Consider the following 19,123-nt stretch of genomic DNA (forward strand, 5'->3'; position numbering starts at 1 on the left):
CTGCACCTCAGAAAATGGCCCAATCCATCCTCCTCGACATCGCAGAATGGGCAATTTTCTTTGCTCTAGTACTTCCCCTGAATTTCGAAAAGTTGCTATCCCTTTGTTACTTTAACCCAATATCCGATGGCTTGGAGAGCTCTGTTCAAGTTAAGGGAGAGTATACCTAAGTCTCCTTTGGGTACTAACATTGGTGTTGTCCTCGAAACCAGGGTTGCCAACTTCCGTTCGATTGCAAGTGAAAGCCCAATTATTTTACCTCTGCTACCACCGCTAGCATTTCTCCTTCAAAGTAATATTTCTTCTTCTTCTCTTCTTGGCTGGGCTTTCAACGACATTGGAATATTAACACTTCTGTTTTTGTTGCATTGACTTTAAATTTTTTCGTCTCAGGGTATTCTTCCACGAAATTTAACAATATCTGTAAATGCTCATCTGACTTTGTGACCAGGATAATATCATTAGCGAACAATAAAAGTGAAAATGATAGGGATCCAAGTTTCACTGTACTGATTGCAGCATCAAATTCAGTATATAAGAAAACTCTGAGGTTTCAAGTCCCTATCTTCAGAAATATGGAATTTTACTTTTTTTTTCAGAAGCGAAATCAGGGCTGCGTGTTTATCTGTTCTTTTTTTTCAGGGATGATCGTATCAAACTAATACTTCTGGAAAATTGGGAGAGGGTTCATTCGAATGGAAGTTAAAACTTCTAGTGCCCTTTTTAAGCAGCCAAAAGGACTGCATTGCAGCAAAGTGGCGTTTTCCGCCGTTTCGTGGAACAAAACTACAATTTGCCGGAAAGAGGGCTTATTTTCTATCGATTGATATTTTCGAGATCGATTTGCCAATCGATTCAAAATTATGAAAATATTATAAACTAAGCTTTCAAGTTTCAGAGGCTGTAATGCCTCGTGGTGGCGCGTTTGTTCCTAAAAAGTCAAGTACTCTATAAAACATGAACAGTTAATATACAGATTTATTTTAAAGCTTCCTTTAACAAAATCGATTTTCTTGATGTTTGATAAAACTGTTTACCCTGATATATAATGTGTAAGCAATGTGTAAGTGGGGGAGGGTGGATTCACCTGATTTCTCAAAAGTTCAATTTTATATCCAAATCTTATAACCCTTTGAACTTTCAGATAAATATAGAAGAGGGTGTGGAGTGTGGAGGGGGGGATGGAATTTATTTTTCAGTTTCCCTTCATGGGGACTAAGCATGGATATGGTTGCTGTGTGGTGACAGTTCTACTCATATTTCAGAAAAATGTTTTCTTTGTAACATGAAAGATTACATTCATATGCATTCCGGCACGAAAGGCGGAGGGGAATCATGAGCACTGCCATGGTATTTCATTGGATGGTGGATACAAGTGTTAACACGGACTTTGTGTTTGTCAGCGTTTAAACGAAAATACTGGGTTTTAGTTTATTTTTTGTATCAATTAAAAAATTCGTAGTAACGAACTATCGCTAATAGTCACCAAAACTCCAAGTGTTGATCATAGAGTTCGTGGTAACGAATTGTATGTATGAAGGGACTCGGCCCATTAGTAACCGACATTCGACAAAAACGGATTTTGGTAACATTTAGTACATCAAAAGGATTGGCTTGTCATAGCCTCGAGCCTGAGATGTTGCCTGATTTTCGAGAAAGGGGGGGGGGAGCACCCGCAAAATTCAAGCAATCGTAATGAATTTCACAGTGTCAGCTTGAAACAAATTGACGGTTAATTATGTTCGTATAGAACAACGAAAATAAAAAATATTGCAATTCTACTTAGTGGATAAATAAGCTAAGTGTGCTATTTGAATTAAGTCAACTACCCCCCCCCCCCGCTCTAGTTTCGGTTTATTTTTTGAATCCATGTCAATCAATTTGCCATTTTTTAAGTTTGCCATAAACGCCTCTAAAAAAAAAATCTTGTACATCCCTCATAGTAGGCTTTTACAGTCCCTGAATCTGAGTTTTAGGTTGTTTTGTTTTACCTGCTTTCGAATTGCTGCAGCTGAAAAAGCGAACTTCATTTCATTCTTGAACTCTCTAGTTGGTAAAGTGTTTGTTATATTAATTATTTCCAGGGTAATCCGAGAAGTCCCTTACATTGTTCTTTACTTATTGGTTCTTTACTTATTGACACCATAAACTATTCCATCAACCCCAATACTGTAATGGCTATCAAAAACATTTCTGGAACATCACTTGCAAACACTTCTTTCGCTTTATTTTGTAGAACATCAAGGCTATTACCCTTTATCAGGAAAGTTTTGTCTGTGGGATAAAATAGCGATGTAGATGAAGTTTAGGAAATTGAGAGCTCGCACTCAGTGGGATCTAAGGGCTCTCTAGTCCATCTTTCTTGTTTGAAGAAAGATCTGGAAATAGGAGATACTTCGCTCGAACTAATGTTCCCCAGAAATCTTATTGAGCATAGATGGAAAGGTTTCCTTTTAAAGCATTTTAGCACAAGAGTCGTTTGTTTTTGCATGCTCCTTTAGAATTGTTTGCTGTCTTTGATGTCACTTAGATTGTATGTACCCTAATAAAAATTGAATTGCCCGAAAAGTCAAAACAGAGAAGATACATTGCGACATCCAAGATTTAGTGTTTGCAGGCACTGCATACAAATATAGGAATGAGGAAAGTGAAGGCAAAAGTGGTACTGCCTTTTTTTATTTTTACTAACGGCAATGCAAGTTTTTGGAAAAAGATAATCGGATTTTTTAGGCCCAACGAAGGAGTCGAAACGAAGTCACAGTTTAGATTTCATTCAATCCCTAAAATAATTAAGAAACTATTGCAAAGACGAATAGCTCAATGCTTGCGAAGTACCTCCAAATGCCTATATTGCTGCAGTGAAGATAATGTATGTTGGAAATGATTTGGCGTTTCCTAGAGTTGGTTGGCCCTCGTTTATCCTATACCAAGTCAGTCTTTGTTCTCATTGAAGAGGTATAATGGGCTCATTCTCGGTTTTCACAGAAATCGAGTAGCAAAACTTGTGTATCCTATTCCAAAGACTTCATTGGCATCTAGTTTATCCAAATATGTATTCCTTTATTCTGGTTCTGTTTGACTTCGCTTTAAATGTTAGAACCCAGTTTTACTTCTTACGTGAATTGAAAAATGAAAACTTTCAGGAAATGATTTCGTCTTGACAGATGGTCCTAATGGAAAATCTGTTTGGGACTTCTGAAAAGAAACTCCTGTGTAAAAAAGTATTTTCCCACACGAAGGACCAAGACTATTTCAAAAAAACATTATTCAGTTTTCAACATTGCTTCTTGAATCTCTGGCTGTAAAGTTGAAACTAAATGGAGTTGAAGTAACATATGTTCACCGAATTCCTATGTTTTGAACATATTCAGACGCTTTAAACATACTAGCTGAAGTGCCTGTCAGAAGAAACATAAAATAATATATGATATAAAACCAAAGGATTCTGATTATACAATGAGAAATATTTGCTTCTGGCTCTGGTGCCGGTCGTAGATAAGATAGTTAATTTAAAAAACCCAACTATCACAAAACCTAGAATGGGACGGAAGTCAAATTTTAGGATAACAAAAAACAATAAATTCACATAAAATTGACTGTGGAGGATACTTAATGTCACATGATTGTTTTCCGTTTGGTGATTGGCTGGGAGTTACGGAAAACTGCCAATTTTACAGTAAGATTATTCAGATTGTGTAGTATGGACAGAGGTGTAAACGTGACTTGATTTACAATGGCCAGTAACTATAAAAATTAAATTTAAAACTTTGCTTATTTTTAACTGAATTCAAGAGCATTACTCAATCTTAAAATGTAGCAAAGGTTACCCAAGTAAAGCTTTGGCCCCTAAAAGTTTTCTTGTTTGTATCATAAATTGAACGTTGCATGGATGTATGGCATATTACGTCGGGTATTTGTGTTGAACAATATGAATGGAATGCTAACAAGTTTATATTTTCAAGACAAGCAAACTCAATATATAATAATTATTTTGGGTACTTTTGTATTATACCAAACACACCCAAGAAGTGAAGTCAGGCTAATCATAATGAAATATATCAAAATATGATGAAAATATAATACTTTAGAAACAAAATTATGGAAACTACGACAAAACATTATGAAAAGAAGGCCGACCAGAACGCATTATATTAGATACCCAACTTAACATAACCTAACCGAAATACCAACTCTATATATTAAATTTTTAATAAGAATATACCTACATCGTGGTTTTTCAACTGAGCGTAAGCTAATTGTATTCAATTACATACGGATAAAACCGGCCTTCGCACATCTAAGAGAATAAACTTGTCGAGTGTGTTTGTTATAATACATAAGTACCTTATTTTGTTTTAAAATCTGCTTGTTCTTCTTTATTTTATAAGAATTATGCAGGAACACCTAAATAAAAAAAAGAAGTACTGAGAGCAAAAATCGTGGTTGCCCCCTTAAGGGCTACCTAATAAGGAACGAACTCTTGCCAATAGTATCCAAAAATTTAAAAATGCCTTAAAAAAAATGTCAAGCGAAAAATAATCTTCATTTAAAGCTGCTTCAGGAATGGTAACTATTATTTTGATTAATCTTAATGATAAAGTTCGTTGCGAAAATTAGTTTGTGGGAGTTTTGAAAAATAGTCTGAAACCACACAAAACGGTATCAGATTGAAATGAAAACTGCACCATTTTAATAACCATAGCCGAAAACTCTGTATAAGAGAATTATAGTCCCCCATCTTGAGCAACAAGGTAAATCACTTTTTCACGTGATATGACAAGGGTATGATATCGTACTTGATTAATTCCGTTGCCTGATTCCCTGAAATGCCGTCATGTTCACTTTTTAAATGGCACCATGTATGGTATAAATACATCGTATTAAAGCTAAAATCCGGGTTGCAGCGGTAGCTAGCAACCTAGTAAGAGACGATCACGTCCAATACTATGAAATACAATAGCCCATAAGTCCAAAAAGTGCACTATTTAAACCGCCTTATCGGAAACCGCTATATAGGAAACTTACCGTCCCTTGGCTTGAATAACGAAGAAAATCTACTGGCTTGAAAACAAGAGAATTTGCTTCAACTACGATATTTTGCATCAAAGGCATCTTTTTTCTTTCCAATATTCCTCCTCAGCTATCAGGGCGCTGGAACATCATAGAGAGCTGTTTAATGGCTCATTTGAAAGGAAATTTCCACATCTAGAGCCTTTTGTAATAAAAAATATATTTAAAATAAAATGCTATTACAAAATAACTAATTTTTCATGTACAAGCCTGATGAATGACGTCATAATTGTAGGCTGTTACCATATATGACGTAATAAGTGAATGCGACATTTATACACACTTATCTTTCGAATTATCTTTCTAAATTATCATGGTTGCAGCTGTAGCTGCAACTAGTAAAATTATATAAAGGATTAGTCTAGTTAAGTATCATGAGGTTCGTCTCTTACTTTTCCAAAGAAGAAAAAGCTTAAGGTTTTTTCCTGTTTTTAATTCGGTATATATCTAGTTACATAAAGGATCGATATAGTTCATTATTATTACATAAAGGATCTATATATTTTATTATAAATGGGGATTATGTAAGTTTCATCAGATATAGATGAAACCCAATAAAGAACAAACCACGGCACATAGTAACTAAGAGTTAATCCGGGTTCTTATAGTAAAGAACGAACTCTAGTCCTTACTAACTGAAATGTTTAATATAAAGTGTAACACAAGCATCATGTTTACAACTGTAGTTGCAACCTAGTCAAAGGTGAACCGCAGCCTTACAATAAAGAACGAACTCTTGCCCATATGAGCTGAAATACTGAGTCACTATATGATATACCGTGGTTGAAGCGGTAATATAAGTAAGGAGCAGTATGAATAAGGTAGTATAAGCGAACAAATAAAATATAAAGTGTAACACAAGCATCATGGTTACAGCTATAGCTGTAACCTAGTCAAAGGTGAACCGCAGGCTTACAATAAAGAACAAATTCTTGTCCATATGAGCTGAAATACTGAGTCACTATATGATATATCGTGGTTGAAGCGGTAGTACAAGTAAGGAGCCACTTGGCCCAATACTAACCGAAACTAAAAAAAAAACAGAATTTTGACAACAATAAATACCTAAACAAAAAATTAAATATTCATGCTTGCTCCAAATTTATAAATTTTTATATCAAACCCGGGTTGCAGCGGTAGCTAGCAACCTAGTCGCAATATAAAGGCATTGTGACGTCGTTTTTATTTTAAAGAGTGGCTTGGGTAGAAGTGATGACAACGTGGTTTGTTCTTTGCTACGGTTTTCTTAGAAAAAATGGAAGGCTTTGTATTCTTGTACAATGGTTATCCACCTGTTTATAATACTAGAAATAACAACGCTCAAACTCAAAACGAGCCGAAAAATTGCTCTGATTACTTTAAAGACCGTCAATATAGTAATTAGGGATTCTACAAAAGGATTTTTGTAAATTCTCCTGTTGAGAAACTCGGTCGCACATACTGTAATTTTCATTCGTACAAGTATATCTATTGTTGAATTTGCTATCCTGAAGCCACATTGTAAAGGCGATGAATGCCTGACTCCAGAAGCCATTTTGACCGCATGTAGATGAGCTATGCAATGACTTTGGCTGCGAGCAGTGATATCGGTCCGTGTGTTCAAAGTTCCTAATGGTCTTACCCGGGTTACTCAGGTTGGGCTAATGTCGGCAGTCTTGCAAAAATCAAGGTGAATACAAGTTTGGAAAAATGAAGATCGGTATACGCTATAAGCTAGTCTAGTCTATCTTGGAAGAAATAGAACACTTACAATAAAATATTCTAAAATAGTTGCTTATCTTGTATGTTAAATACGGAATTTTTGGACAAAAACGGAAAATCCAGTCAAATGAATTTCCCGTGGAAGTTCTCTTTTTCTTGGTAATAAAGTATTTGGTAGCTAAAACTCCTTTTCAGCATGAATAATTTATTGGTGATTTTTTAGCGTTAAATAAAAGTTTCAATTTTTTCTAATAAACTAGGACACTTATGAAATTGAACCATAACCCTGAGACAAGGAGAGACAAAGGCTAAAAATGGAGACATTTAGGCGCAACCTCCATTGAAATATTATTGCTGCATTTTTCTGTTTAGAGGTTTGAAAATACACCCACGATTTTTTTCGGTGTAAAATTTGTACAGAAATTTAGCCATTCAGAAGGATTTTCTGCCCATTGTTAAATAGACGCAGTTTTTTCTTTAGTTTTACTTTAACAATTATAGAGTAGGCCTACTGCCTGCGCCAACCAACACTGATGTTTGAAGGAAAATAACGACTAAAAAGTTTTCGTTTTAGGTTTTTCTCAACACTTAAAAATTTGTTAAACTCTAATAAACTACTTGATGTGTTTTGCTCTTTTACTAGTTTATGGCAACTTCGAATTAAAATCAAGTTGCCATCAGGCCATGACCAATTGGAGACAAAGCCAAGACAGATAGTATGAGTGAGAGGCCTTGAATACTGGGATAGGCATACATCTAAAAAAAAAAAGACTTCATGATGGTTTAAAGACGAAATTTGATTTTAGCCCATGTTGTCTAACGTGTTTTGATTTTGCACCAGATTGTATTTTCGCATAATAATTGTTTAAATTTCTGGCTTGTCTCGGCAATGTTATAGGATGTCATCTGACAAACCAACTACACTCTTAAATCATAAATTTCTTTGATGCCTTGGGAAATTCTGCTTGAAGGTTCGGCTTTATTACAAGGGACTAGATCTTTCGAGTCTTGGAAATATTAAGCTTAATAAAAGTTGCATAGAAACACTTACTTACTGATAGTTATTCGTCTTTTCCCCTAGAGTTCCCTATCTCAGTAGAATATTTATTTAGCTTTGCATTATCATCTGGATATCTTCTTTAATATACTTCTGCAGAAGAAGCAAAATAACCTAAATCACCTTATATATGAAAGAAGTAAACACAAATATTTGCATCTTTTAAAGAAATCAATACATCGAAGAAGCGAAAGAAAACAACAAGATTGACTTCTGATTGGAGATTCGAGAAAGCGACGGAAAATCGATTGCTCCGGAGAGGCTATGAATCTGGAGATAAAAAGAATACTTCCTCAGCCCAAAACTTATCTTTTCTTTTTTAAATCTGCTACTTTGTCATTGTAATTCGAGAGAACATGAAGGATTTTGTTTTAATGCAAACAGCGAAAGCGTTTTCTACGTTTTTTGTTTTAGGACAGTGCGAAGTGAGAGCGTCAAGAACAGTTTGAAGTACTTGTCAGATAGTAAGATGTTCCATCATTTTGAGGGTGATGATTATTATTAGCTAGTGTAGATATCTTGTACTTATGGGTTGTTCAAAGACATTTTTAGTTCTAGAATTGGTGTAAATTTGGCGGTTATATGGAACTTTGGCCAAAATAACGTTTAATAGTCGACACATCATACATGGTACATACAGCTCTAAATTATATTATAGTCGATTCGACGCTTCCATCTAAAATAGTTATGGTTAATAAACTATGATTATGGTCAATAACAGTTAATAAACTAGTATAAATCGATAGAAGTGCTTTTGTAAAAGGGCTGCTTGATATCAGTCACAAGGATCCGGGCTAATTTACCTCAAGCCATTTTGTGCAGACACGGCATGGCATGTCGGGGGGGGGGGGGTCATTGGCCCCTCCCTATATACGCAAAACGAAATATTAGACGCAGAAAGTTAATTCCTGCTTAAATACATGCTCCTCGTCCTCTCTACTTTGGTTTCTGTGTCCATACCCCACGTGTCCACAAAACAACCTAGTTTGGAATCCACAAGTTTGTAAAATTGGAAATACCCCAACCTTACAGGGTGTATGAGACTCTCCGCTTGGGAATAAGGATAGTTAACTTAACTCGAATTAAGCTTATTTCAGGCTCATTAAATTGAATTCATAGAGCTTGAAAATGATATGATCATGCTGTTTAACTTGGTTTCATTACTGTTTTTTGGAGGACATGAGTTTATAAGGGACCAGTAGGCAAATTAAATAGGATGGCGGTACGTTAAAAAGGTGTTGGAGCTCTTCAATTCTATTCATGGGTATCCATTAAAGGGGCATGGTGGGGTCCATATACTGTATATATATATATATATATATATATATATTATATATATATATATATATATATATATATATATATATATATATATATATATATATATATATATATATATATATAAAATTGTTATAAAAGATTGAATTGTTAAATGTTATTCATTCGTGTTGAAATTAGCAACCACCTAGCTAAATTCTTGGTATTTTAGGTTGCTATTTAGGTAGGCCTAACAATTGCTTTACTTTGAGATTACGTAACATTCTTAAACTTAACTTGCAAAGCCATTTTTCACAATGTGTTAATTAAAAAAAAAATATATAAAGTTGCTTCATGTTTAAAATCATATTATGGCACTTAATTTAGAGTGTTTGTATTCTGTAAGTGCCATCGAAAACGCTGCTAAATTTCCACTTAGAATATTTTTCATTGGATGTGTGTAGTTTATTTCCGATTTGCGTCTTAAGACGACAAGTTTATGACATTGATTTATCTGACATGGTTTCTATGATAGAAACAACCGTGACCATTTGACATACTTGTCAAGGGATTAGAAACGAATGATCGGCTAGGATCGTTACTGAATCATAACTTTAAAGTTTCCCCGACTGCGTGTCGCTTAATACTGTTCTAATGAATTAATCTGTAAAAAACAACAATGAATTTGAGTATAATTGCATTTCTTTGTAAACTAGATTGCCTCTTGACCTCTCCTTCATTGGAGTAGCCAATATAACTTGAACTCAGCTTGAAAGACTTTATTACCCCCCCCCATTTCCAGATACATATATGCTCTAGTGTTTTACGGGATAAATAGAGACACGGGCTCAGGCCATGTTTTAAACGTGAGAGTAAGAATCTAGTTTAAAAATGAATACTTGGAATTGGAGCCAGAAATATGTCTATCAGTAAAAAATGGGACTTATTCTCATCTAGAAACATTAAGAAATTATATTTATTTATACAACCATTTAAAAACATACATGTATATGTTTAATGATACAGATGATGATATAATATTATAATCTGTTATTACAAATTAATACTGTATTGAGTAGGCTACTATTGTAATAACTACTATTTCCGTAATCTTGTTTTCTAAGGCACTATTTGATGTTCCTCCAAAAAAGGCATATTTGGATTAAGGTAGACCTCCCCCTTATCGCGCTGCTCCTTTTCTTGCAACCTTTTGTTTTTTGTAATGTTTAAATCGAAGATTATAAACATCCGGAGAATATATGAGGAAAGGTCAATAATTCTTTCTATCGATATTGATATTCACTTTTTATTTTAATTACGAAAGCTTGGACTATTGTCAAAATATTATAACAATGATTAGTCATGGTTACCTCTTTTGGTTGATAATAAGTGTATTTTAGATTAGAATCAAAAGACTACAGCATAGGTAAGGCAGCTTTTAAGCCAGGTAAATGCGTAGGATTTCATTTTCCAGGGATTGGTGGGAGGGCCTGTTGTTTAACAAAAAAGAAGTAAAAACATGGGCCACTTATACCAAAAACATAATAAATTTGTAGGGTAACCGTAAAATTTTTCAAATGTAGGGATGAGCAGGGAAAAATCGACAACATTTTCATTGGGGGGGGGGGGGCAAGAGGGGTCTACTTTCGGATATTCAAGGAGCATGGGCTATATAATAATTTTTTCTACACATTACTGGGGGGCAACTGCCCCCCCCCCCCTTACCCCTCGACGCCCCTGGGGATGAGGGAGGGCACAGTACGAAGTTCTCATTCCTTCCTTGTTTATAAACGTATATTTGGTCACTCCATTTCTGAAAAAAAAACTATATTTTGATGTGAACCCCATCGTTTATTTCATTGTATCTGGTTTGTTTTTGTAAATTTATGGCACGGCAGATTACGGTATAGAAAATTGGCATTGAATGTTCTCGTAGTGGATAGGTCAGGGCTGTTCGCCATAAGGACCATTTGAAACTCCTTAATTTTTACAAAATAAAATTTTCACATAAAATTGCACAACACGGTTCAATAGAATAAAACTGAAAATCCGGAGTTTTAAATGAAAATCAAAAGAAAGACATTTCTTCTCATTTAGATTAATATTAATATATCACACTTTTAATAATTCTTTTAGAGTTTACTTGGCGGCGTGCAACCAGGAGGCATTTCTCCAACGAATCTTGCGGCTCTTCAAAATTATCACCAGCTGGGTGGCCTTGGAGCTCTTAGTATGCAGCAGATTTTAGCAGCCGCAGCTGGACAAGCATCGTATACACCCACATCTACCGGTAGGTTCGATTTTATCTTACATCTCTTATTCTTTAGACATAAGACAGTAAAGTAATTAAGGTCTAATTTCTTCATCACGGATTTGGTGGAAGTCTTTGGTTCCATATAGTGCTAATGAAGCATTCCTCCAGTGATTTCTCGTTTTGCTTCTAACTTTGTTTTGAACAGTTTTTCACGCTACGGTGAACAGAAAAATGTATTTTGGCTCTAACTTTAAAGGAGTTCTTACTTTTTATGCACTTACTCTATTTAATAAGGGGCTCCAAGGGAACCCCTTGGCTCCATCCATGCATTCCCTGAGCAATAACTCAAGGTAGAAGATTTTCAAATACTCTAGAAGCTCAATTCTCCTTGCTCTCTGGTCCTGTTTAAATTCGATATGGCTTTTCTCGAAATGCTGACCATCGATCAAAAAGCATTTATGGTCGGCGATCTTTACTGGAAGTCTGCTTTAATATTTTCAATATTCACCATTATTAATCCAATTATATCACATCATTTAAAATAGATTATCTATTCTATGATTTTTAAATTAAGAAAGTTATAAACACTCCAAAACAGAGGCTTTTATATTTAGTTTCTTTTTACCTTTGAATGCTTTGTCCTTTATTGTCATTTTGGAACTCTAACCGAGAATTTTTATTATTTTAAGTCATTGAATAATTGCCACTGTAGTTCCTTGATAATGTGAACGTAGTTGAAGAGTTAGTAAAAGCTGGAGCAGTAAGCTTTAAAACATAGTAATAAATCAAAACTTTGATACTGAAGCGCTTTTTGAAAGTTTTCTTGATGTGGCACCAAGACTACAAAGGACTGCAGTTGAGTCCCAGGGGTAGGTTTGGTTCTGGACCTCCTACCAATTGCTATTTTTTCCTTATGCAAGATAGGTGCTGGTGGACCGTCGTGCTTGTCCTGTTGTAAGTTGTCTACTGTAGACTTAGAACATAATATATAAGAATCTACAAAGCATTTTGATGGGCCAAGCTCTCGGTCTTACGATACCTTAGGGCACATAAATGTTGTCCCCTCTACCCTTCCCTGGTCTTGTTCGGCCTGTGTTGTATTACTGCAAATGCAATTTTATTAGAATTCGCCATAACTTATGGAGAAGGAAGAGGTAGGAAGTTCAAAGTGGAGTATTCGAGCACATATCTGTTTTAGATCATTTCCCGAAAACTAAGCTCATGTTAGTTTGCTGCAAGTCTGATTGTTTTTAATGGGTACAAATTCAGAGCCGTCGAGAGCCTATTCAAAGGTAAAAATTCGATCGAAGGTCGACGTCCCTCGTGACCCCTGAAAGCCTCTGCAGCCAAACATGGCATCATATCTGAATTTTAAAATAACTATTTTAATCAGAACGGTCAAAAGGTACACAAAATGTGCAGGATAAGTGCAGTCCTAGGGGTAAGGACCCCCGATCTATGCAAGTAACCCATTCTTGATCTGTGTATCTCAGTGTAAAGGTATACACATTAGGTCTTTTTAAAATTAGAGTCGTGCAAGGATTTTTCATCTGTCTGGTTGAAGGGGCCCGCACAAGCCTTCACCCCATAAATTTCCGTCACAAGCTAAAAAAATCTTAAATACCAAGTTCGGCGAAAATTAGATACTATTTGTAAAAAAAAGTGTGTTTTAAGCCGCTTGGTTTAGAATTATCATGAGTCGATAAGAGGTATGGCATGGTTATCAAAAGATGGTAATATAAGTGTTTAACAAAAGATCTTAGGCTTCTTAGCCATTTATTTTTTATATTGTAGACATGTTTTAGTTCGCTGAGATCAGAGTCATGGAAAGCCCTAAATGAGATCAAATCAAAATTTCAAATAATCATTTTAATCGGAATATCCGGAAGGCAAAAAACGGCCCATGGAGGAGGAACTGTGCGAATAGAATGTTACATCTTGTAGAAATCAGAGTCATTATTTACTTACGTGTCAGTAAAAACTAATACATGCGTAAATTTTCACAAATAGCATTGGATTTTCACCTAAACTAATGTTGATCGATTTCTGAGGGATTTAATTACAATTTTGAGGCTAATATTGCTATATAGAAGTCTAAAATAAAAATAAATTAAGCAATCATTTCATAGATAGTTTCATTTTCGCCAAAGCTAGTATTTAAGGATTATAACGTTGTTGGTTACAAACCTAAAGTGTGACAATACGGAATCCCATTGTACATAATTCACAATTAGAGTTCAATTTTCACCAAAGTATTTGAGTAATCCAAAGCCCAGTTGTTCCAAACCAAACCTTTGAAAGCTCACAATGGGCGCCCATAAGGAAGGGCAGGGGGGGGCTGAATGATGTTGCCTTTCACTCTGCCTTTCACAAAAAAATTGTGAGACAGAGTCAAACTTTAGCGTAAAGAGCGAGGCGTTGAGGAGGGGACAGCCCCTTTCATATACGGAATAAAGAGCGAGGCGTTGAGGAGGGGACAGCCCCTTTCATATACGGAATAATTTCTGTTCGTTTTGAGTTTTAATGTCGCTCCTTACTTTCAGTTTAAAAAACTTGTTTTTTTTATTTAATTTCTGATCGTTTTTTAGTTAATGCAGCTTTTATTTGCATAAAAATTTTACTTTTCTTTTGCTAAATGAATGTCTTTACAAATTAACTTACGTAACTAACTTCTATATTCGTATATTTTTCTTCTGGCAAAAATTCAAAGTTGCAGATTTTTGCAGATATGAGCTTGAAACCTATGTAATAGGGTTTTCTGATACGCTGAATCTGACGTTGTGATTTTCATTAAAATTCTTTCACTTGTAGGGGATGTTTCCCCCTCTTTAAAAAATCGAGTAAATTTCCTCAGGCTTGTTGCCTTTGATGAGTAATACTAAACTTAATAAAAATTTATATATTTAGAATCAGCATTATAAACACATTCTTTTGATACATTTATTGACATCAAAATTCCGTTTTTAAAAGTTTCGATTACTATTGAGCCGTATCGCTTGTTTTTTATTGTTTTTTTTATTACGTATATGTTATTACGTATATGAGGGGGTTCTCCCCTTATTCAATACCACGCTCTTTACGTTAAAAGTTAAAAAAAAATTTTATTCACAAACCCCTGACTCACAAAGGCCGTTTAATTAGAATAGATAGGTCATTTGAAAGGACTAAAAAAAAAACTGTAGCGTAAAGAGCGAGGTATTGACTTGGGGGAGAACCCCCTCACATACGTTATAATTTCTGTTCGTTTTAAGTTCTAATATTCCTTCTTACATTTCAGTTGAAAAAACTTGTTTTTTTTTATTTAATTTCTGATCGTTTTTTAAATAATGCTTGGAAATCCGGCGCCCCCTTCATAGAAATGTCCCTTACCCCAAAGAAACATCCTCCACGGAAATATTCTCCAGAGTAACTCCCTCCTCTAGCCCCCCTCCAGAAAAAATCCTTCCTGAAAATGGTTGTATACTTCCCAATAACCAATAAATAATGCTGGCAAGTCCGGCGCCCCCTTCATGGCGATTTCCCTTCCCCCATGAAAACTTCCTTCATGAAAAGATCGTCCAACATAACCCCCGACCCCCCCCTACCACCCACAATCACAAAAAAAAACACCTGAAAACTTCTGTATACATCCGAAAAACCAATACTATATGTTAACATTGGGTAAAGTTCATATCTTTTAGCCCTCCCTCTGGGTACTTCGGGGGATTAAGTCATCCCAAAAGACATATTTATCATATTTTCGACCATGCTGAACAAAATGGCTATCTCAAAATTTTGATCGGGTGACTTTGGTAAAAAAATAAGCGTGAGTGGGGGCCTAGTTGCCCTCCATTTTTTTTGGTCACTTAAAAAGGGCACTAGAACTTTTAAATTCCGTTCCAATGAGCCCTCCTACGATATTCTAGGACCACTGGGTCGATACGATCACCCCTGGAAAAACAAAACAAAAAACAAACAAACAAACAAATGAGCACGCATCCGTGATCTTTCTTCTGGTAAAAAAAAATCCACATTTTTGTAGATAGGAGCTTGAAACCTTTAAATTAGGGTTCTCTGATACGTTGAATTTGATGGTGTGATTTTCATTAAGGTTCTATAACTTTTAGGCGGTCTTTCCCCCTTTTTTTGAAAATCAGCCAAATTTTCTCAGGCGTGTAACTTTTGATGGGTAGCTCTAAACTTGATGAAAGTTATATATTTGAAATCAGCATTGAAATCTTATTCTCTTGATATATCTATTGGTATCAAAAACCCGTTTTCTAGAGTTTCGGTTACCATTGAGCCGGGTCGCTCCTTACTTACAGTTCGTTACCACGAACTGTTTGATACAAAGGAAAATTTAATATCCTTCTAAATTCAAAAAAAAACCTTGCACAGGGTCGCAATTAGGTCGTTGATCCAAAATGTTTATCTCAAAATGTAAGTCCGATTAAAATGTAAAATTCTGATCGGACGATTTTAGGGGAAAAGGAACATGGGAGGGGGCCTAGTTGCCCTCCATGCTTTTTTGATCACTTAAAAAGAGTACTAGAACTTTTAATTTCCGTTCGAATGAGCCCTCTGCCGATGTTTTAGGACCACTGGGTCGATACGATCACCCCTGAAAAAAAAAGAAACACGTCTCCATGACCTTTCTTCTGGCAAAAATACAAAATTCCATATTTTTTGCAGATAGGAGCTTGAAACCTTTACAGTAGGGTTTTCTGATACGCCGAATCTGATGGCGTGATTTTCTTTACTTACAGTTCGTTACCATGAACTGTTGGGAAAAAATTACAAAATTCCACATTTTTGCAGATAGGAGCTTGAAGCTACATTAGGGTCGCTGATGCATTGAAGCCAATGGTGTGATTTTCATTAAGATTCTGCTACTTTTAGGAGGTGTTCCCCCCTTTTTTCGACCATAAAGTTGTAGTTATAAAAGTTTATTATAAAGTAATAAAGTCGAACTTTCTCAGGCTTGTTGACTTTGATGGGTAACACTGAACTTGGTGAATCTATATATTTGGAATTAGCATAATAAGCAAACTCTTTTGATATATCTATTGATAAAAGTCCGTTTTTTAGAATTTCGGTTACTATTGAGCCGCGTTGCTCCTTACTTACAGTTCGTTACCACGAATTGTTTGATACTGAAATATATTGTCTAAGACAGTGGTCCTCAATCTTTGGTACGCGTACGCAAAATTTTTTATGGGGTACGCGGCCGGCCTCTAGGTCTGGCAATTTTATTTGTATTTTAGCTATAGTTTACCTAGTACCGGTAACTGAAAAGGTGTACCTAATTTGTTTTGTGGGTAAAAAGGGGTACAGTGTCTAAATAAGTTTGAGAACCACTGGTCTACGGAATTGCGTGACATAACAAACAGAATAGCACGAGTCTCTATGAAAACGTAAGCGTTTTAATTGCTGCGTGATGTTGACGAATTCTTCTGTTGCGACTGTAATACTTCACATTTTGTTATTCCTCTCTGTGTCATTACTCTGTGAAGTATATGGTAAGGTTAATGAAAATAAAACAATTCCGAATATAAACTGTAATTGTCACTTCTAAAAAGTTTAGAAATCACAAAACTTGTGAAAAAAAGATCATAGAAATAACATAGGCTACACGGTTGCTTGTCGTAACTTCTTTTTTCTGTAATCCTTAGAGAAAAATTTTCGAAAGAAAAATCTTTTACAAAAATCATCAAAAAGAAAATCTATATATTAAAATACAACGATATGTTAAGTATAATCAACTAATAATCTTCTTTTAAGAAAAATTTTGTGTCTAAAAATGTAAAATTTTAAGTTTACATATGGGTATCTACAAGCGGGGGGAGCAGACCATACCTTTCCTATTGGAATTGATGAAATAGTAAATCACTTTTTTTAAGCAAACATTATTTCATCGAATAGTTGGTTCATCGCAAGACCTTTTTTTATGGAAATTCTAAACTTGTTTATCCTTGCAATTAAAAAGAGGGAAGGATTAATATATTCTTAACTTAGATAAATAGATAGATAGCAAAAATTAAATAGATACAAAGGAATTTAAATAACCACTATGCCAGGAGTCTTGTTACACTTCCGGATTTCTGTGACCATGCATACCTCTCTGATCAATCATTTGTTATTATGCCGAATTAATATTTAAATAAATGATATTTTTAAAGAGCGATTCCGAACAGTTTGTAGATTTTGTGAAGGAAAATAATAGCAATAAAAAAAAAACATTTTCTGACAATATGGTTTTGTATTTCATTTGCTAGAATATTTCTAGATAGTATCTAGATATGTTCATACCTACTCATTTATTAGATGTTTAAGTAATTCTATAACCTTATGGTGTTTTGTGGTTGATGAAGGCTAATGAAAATTGAATATTGTAAGCATTCCTTGTCGTTTTAGCCGTGCCTATGGGAATTCAGCAGCAAGTAAATCATGTGGCTGGAAGTCCTGTCGGAGCAACCACTATCGCTGATTTAACCGGTGCTAGCTTTCAGACTTTCCCTGCTTTCAGTACCTCGGGTAAGAATCCTTTACTGCTCGCTCTTTTATTGAAATTAAATATAAAAAAAAACAAGTTTCTTAAACTGAAAGTAAGGAGCGACGGTAAAACTTAAAACGAACAGAAATCATTCCGTATATGAAAGGGGCTGTCCCCCCCTTAACGCCTTGCTCTTTACCCTGAAGTTTTAAAAAATAGTCTAAAGTGTTTTAAAAAATAGAGTTTGTGAGAAAAAGTCAAAAAGAGTTTCCCTCTTTTTCTAAAATTGGACAAATGCACTTATGGTAATAACTATTAATGGGTATGTTTAAACTTAATAGATTTTATGTGCTTGAAATTACCTTAGAATGGAAATTATTTTAAGATGTTACTTGAGATACCATTTCTAAAACTCAGTGTTTTAATGTCTCGGTTAGTGTTGGCATAGGGCGCTCTTTACTTGCCGTTCTGACCACAAACTGTTTATGCAATCAAATTCTCCAAGAAACACTTACATTCATGAATCTATGGTGAAAAGGAAACAAGTTTTAGAAATGGGTGAACGTTTGTTATGTCTATAATAATTTAATGGATTGATGATTTGAGGAAATGCCCGAAAATAGGCGAAATATGTGGCAAATTTAGGAGGCTGTGGAGGAAGTCATAGGGAGCTTGAGAATTTTTAAATCTTTGATAGCCATACAAATCTTGAGTATTTTTCGCGCACCTATCTATTGCCAGGTATAAGCATTACTATTGATAAACTGTTGTAAGTTTAGATGAGTGTTCCAAGCATGAAATTTTTTCCTCGTTATGAGAAATGGAGAAAACACAATACAGATATTTAAAAAGAAAGTCTGCTGTCACTGAGTATATCATTCCTGCTCGAAACTACTGGTGACAAATCGTTTCTTTTGTGACATACAACGAGAATTCTGGAGAATTTCATTACTTAGAGTCGGAAAAGCAGCGTTGTGTAAGAAATTAGATTCAAGTCACGGCGTGAGCTTGATGTGTGGCAATTTCTTTCGAAATACAGTATTGATCTTTTCATTCATCGGCGCGCCTTCCTTCAATGATGCCCTCTTTAGTAGACTTTGATCCTAGGTCCCTTTGTCTTCAAATCGCTAGAGTTATACCAAAATTTAAATAATGTGAAAAACACAAAAAAAATCTATAGGAAAAAAACAGTGATTCCTATGAGCAAGCACAAGCTGACATTCAGTTTTAAATTTAAAATTTGTATTCTGAAGTTAATTCATTTAAAATCGGCTTCTTTTTTAAATCATTCTACCCAAAACTAAAGGGAAGC

The 19,123-nt window shown here is 35.0% G+C and overlaps 1 protein-coding gene across 10 annotated transcripts in view; it reads left to right on the forward strand.

Annotated features, from left to right (window-relative positions):
* The window catches only part of LOC148955263 (CUGBP Elav-like family member 1), a 291,118-nt gene that overhangs the window by 234,269 nt on the left and 37,726 nt on the right, over positions 1 to 19,123 (forward strand). For all 10 annotated transcript variants that reach the window (XR_016142940.1, XR_016142941.1, XR_016142939.1 and 7 more), the window contains 2 exons: positions 11,222 to 11,375; positions 17,733 to 17,852. Coding sequence is in view for 7 of the 10 variants with exons in the window: in XM_089101246.1 (XP_088957372.1) it covers positions 11,222 to 11,375; positions 17,733 to 17,852 (274 nt within the window). In the remaining 3 variants the exon portion in view is untranslated. The remainder of the gene's footprint in view (positions 1 to 11,221; positions 11,376 to 17,732; positions 17,853 to 19,123) is intronic.

This window comes from Artemia sp. Qi Xiang Cuo, chromosome 2 (assembly GCF_049724085.1).
Source record: "Artemia sp. Qi Xiang Cuo chromosome 2, ASM4972408v1, whole genome shotgun sequence".
NCBI lineage: Eukaryota > Metazoa > Arthropoda > Branchiopoda > Anostraca > Artemiidae > Artemia > Artemia sp. Qi Xiang Cuo.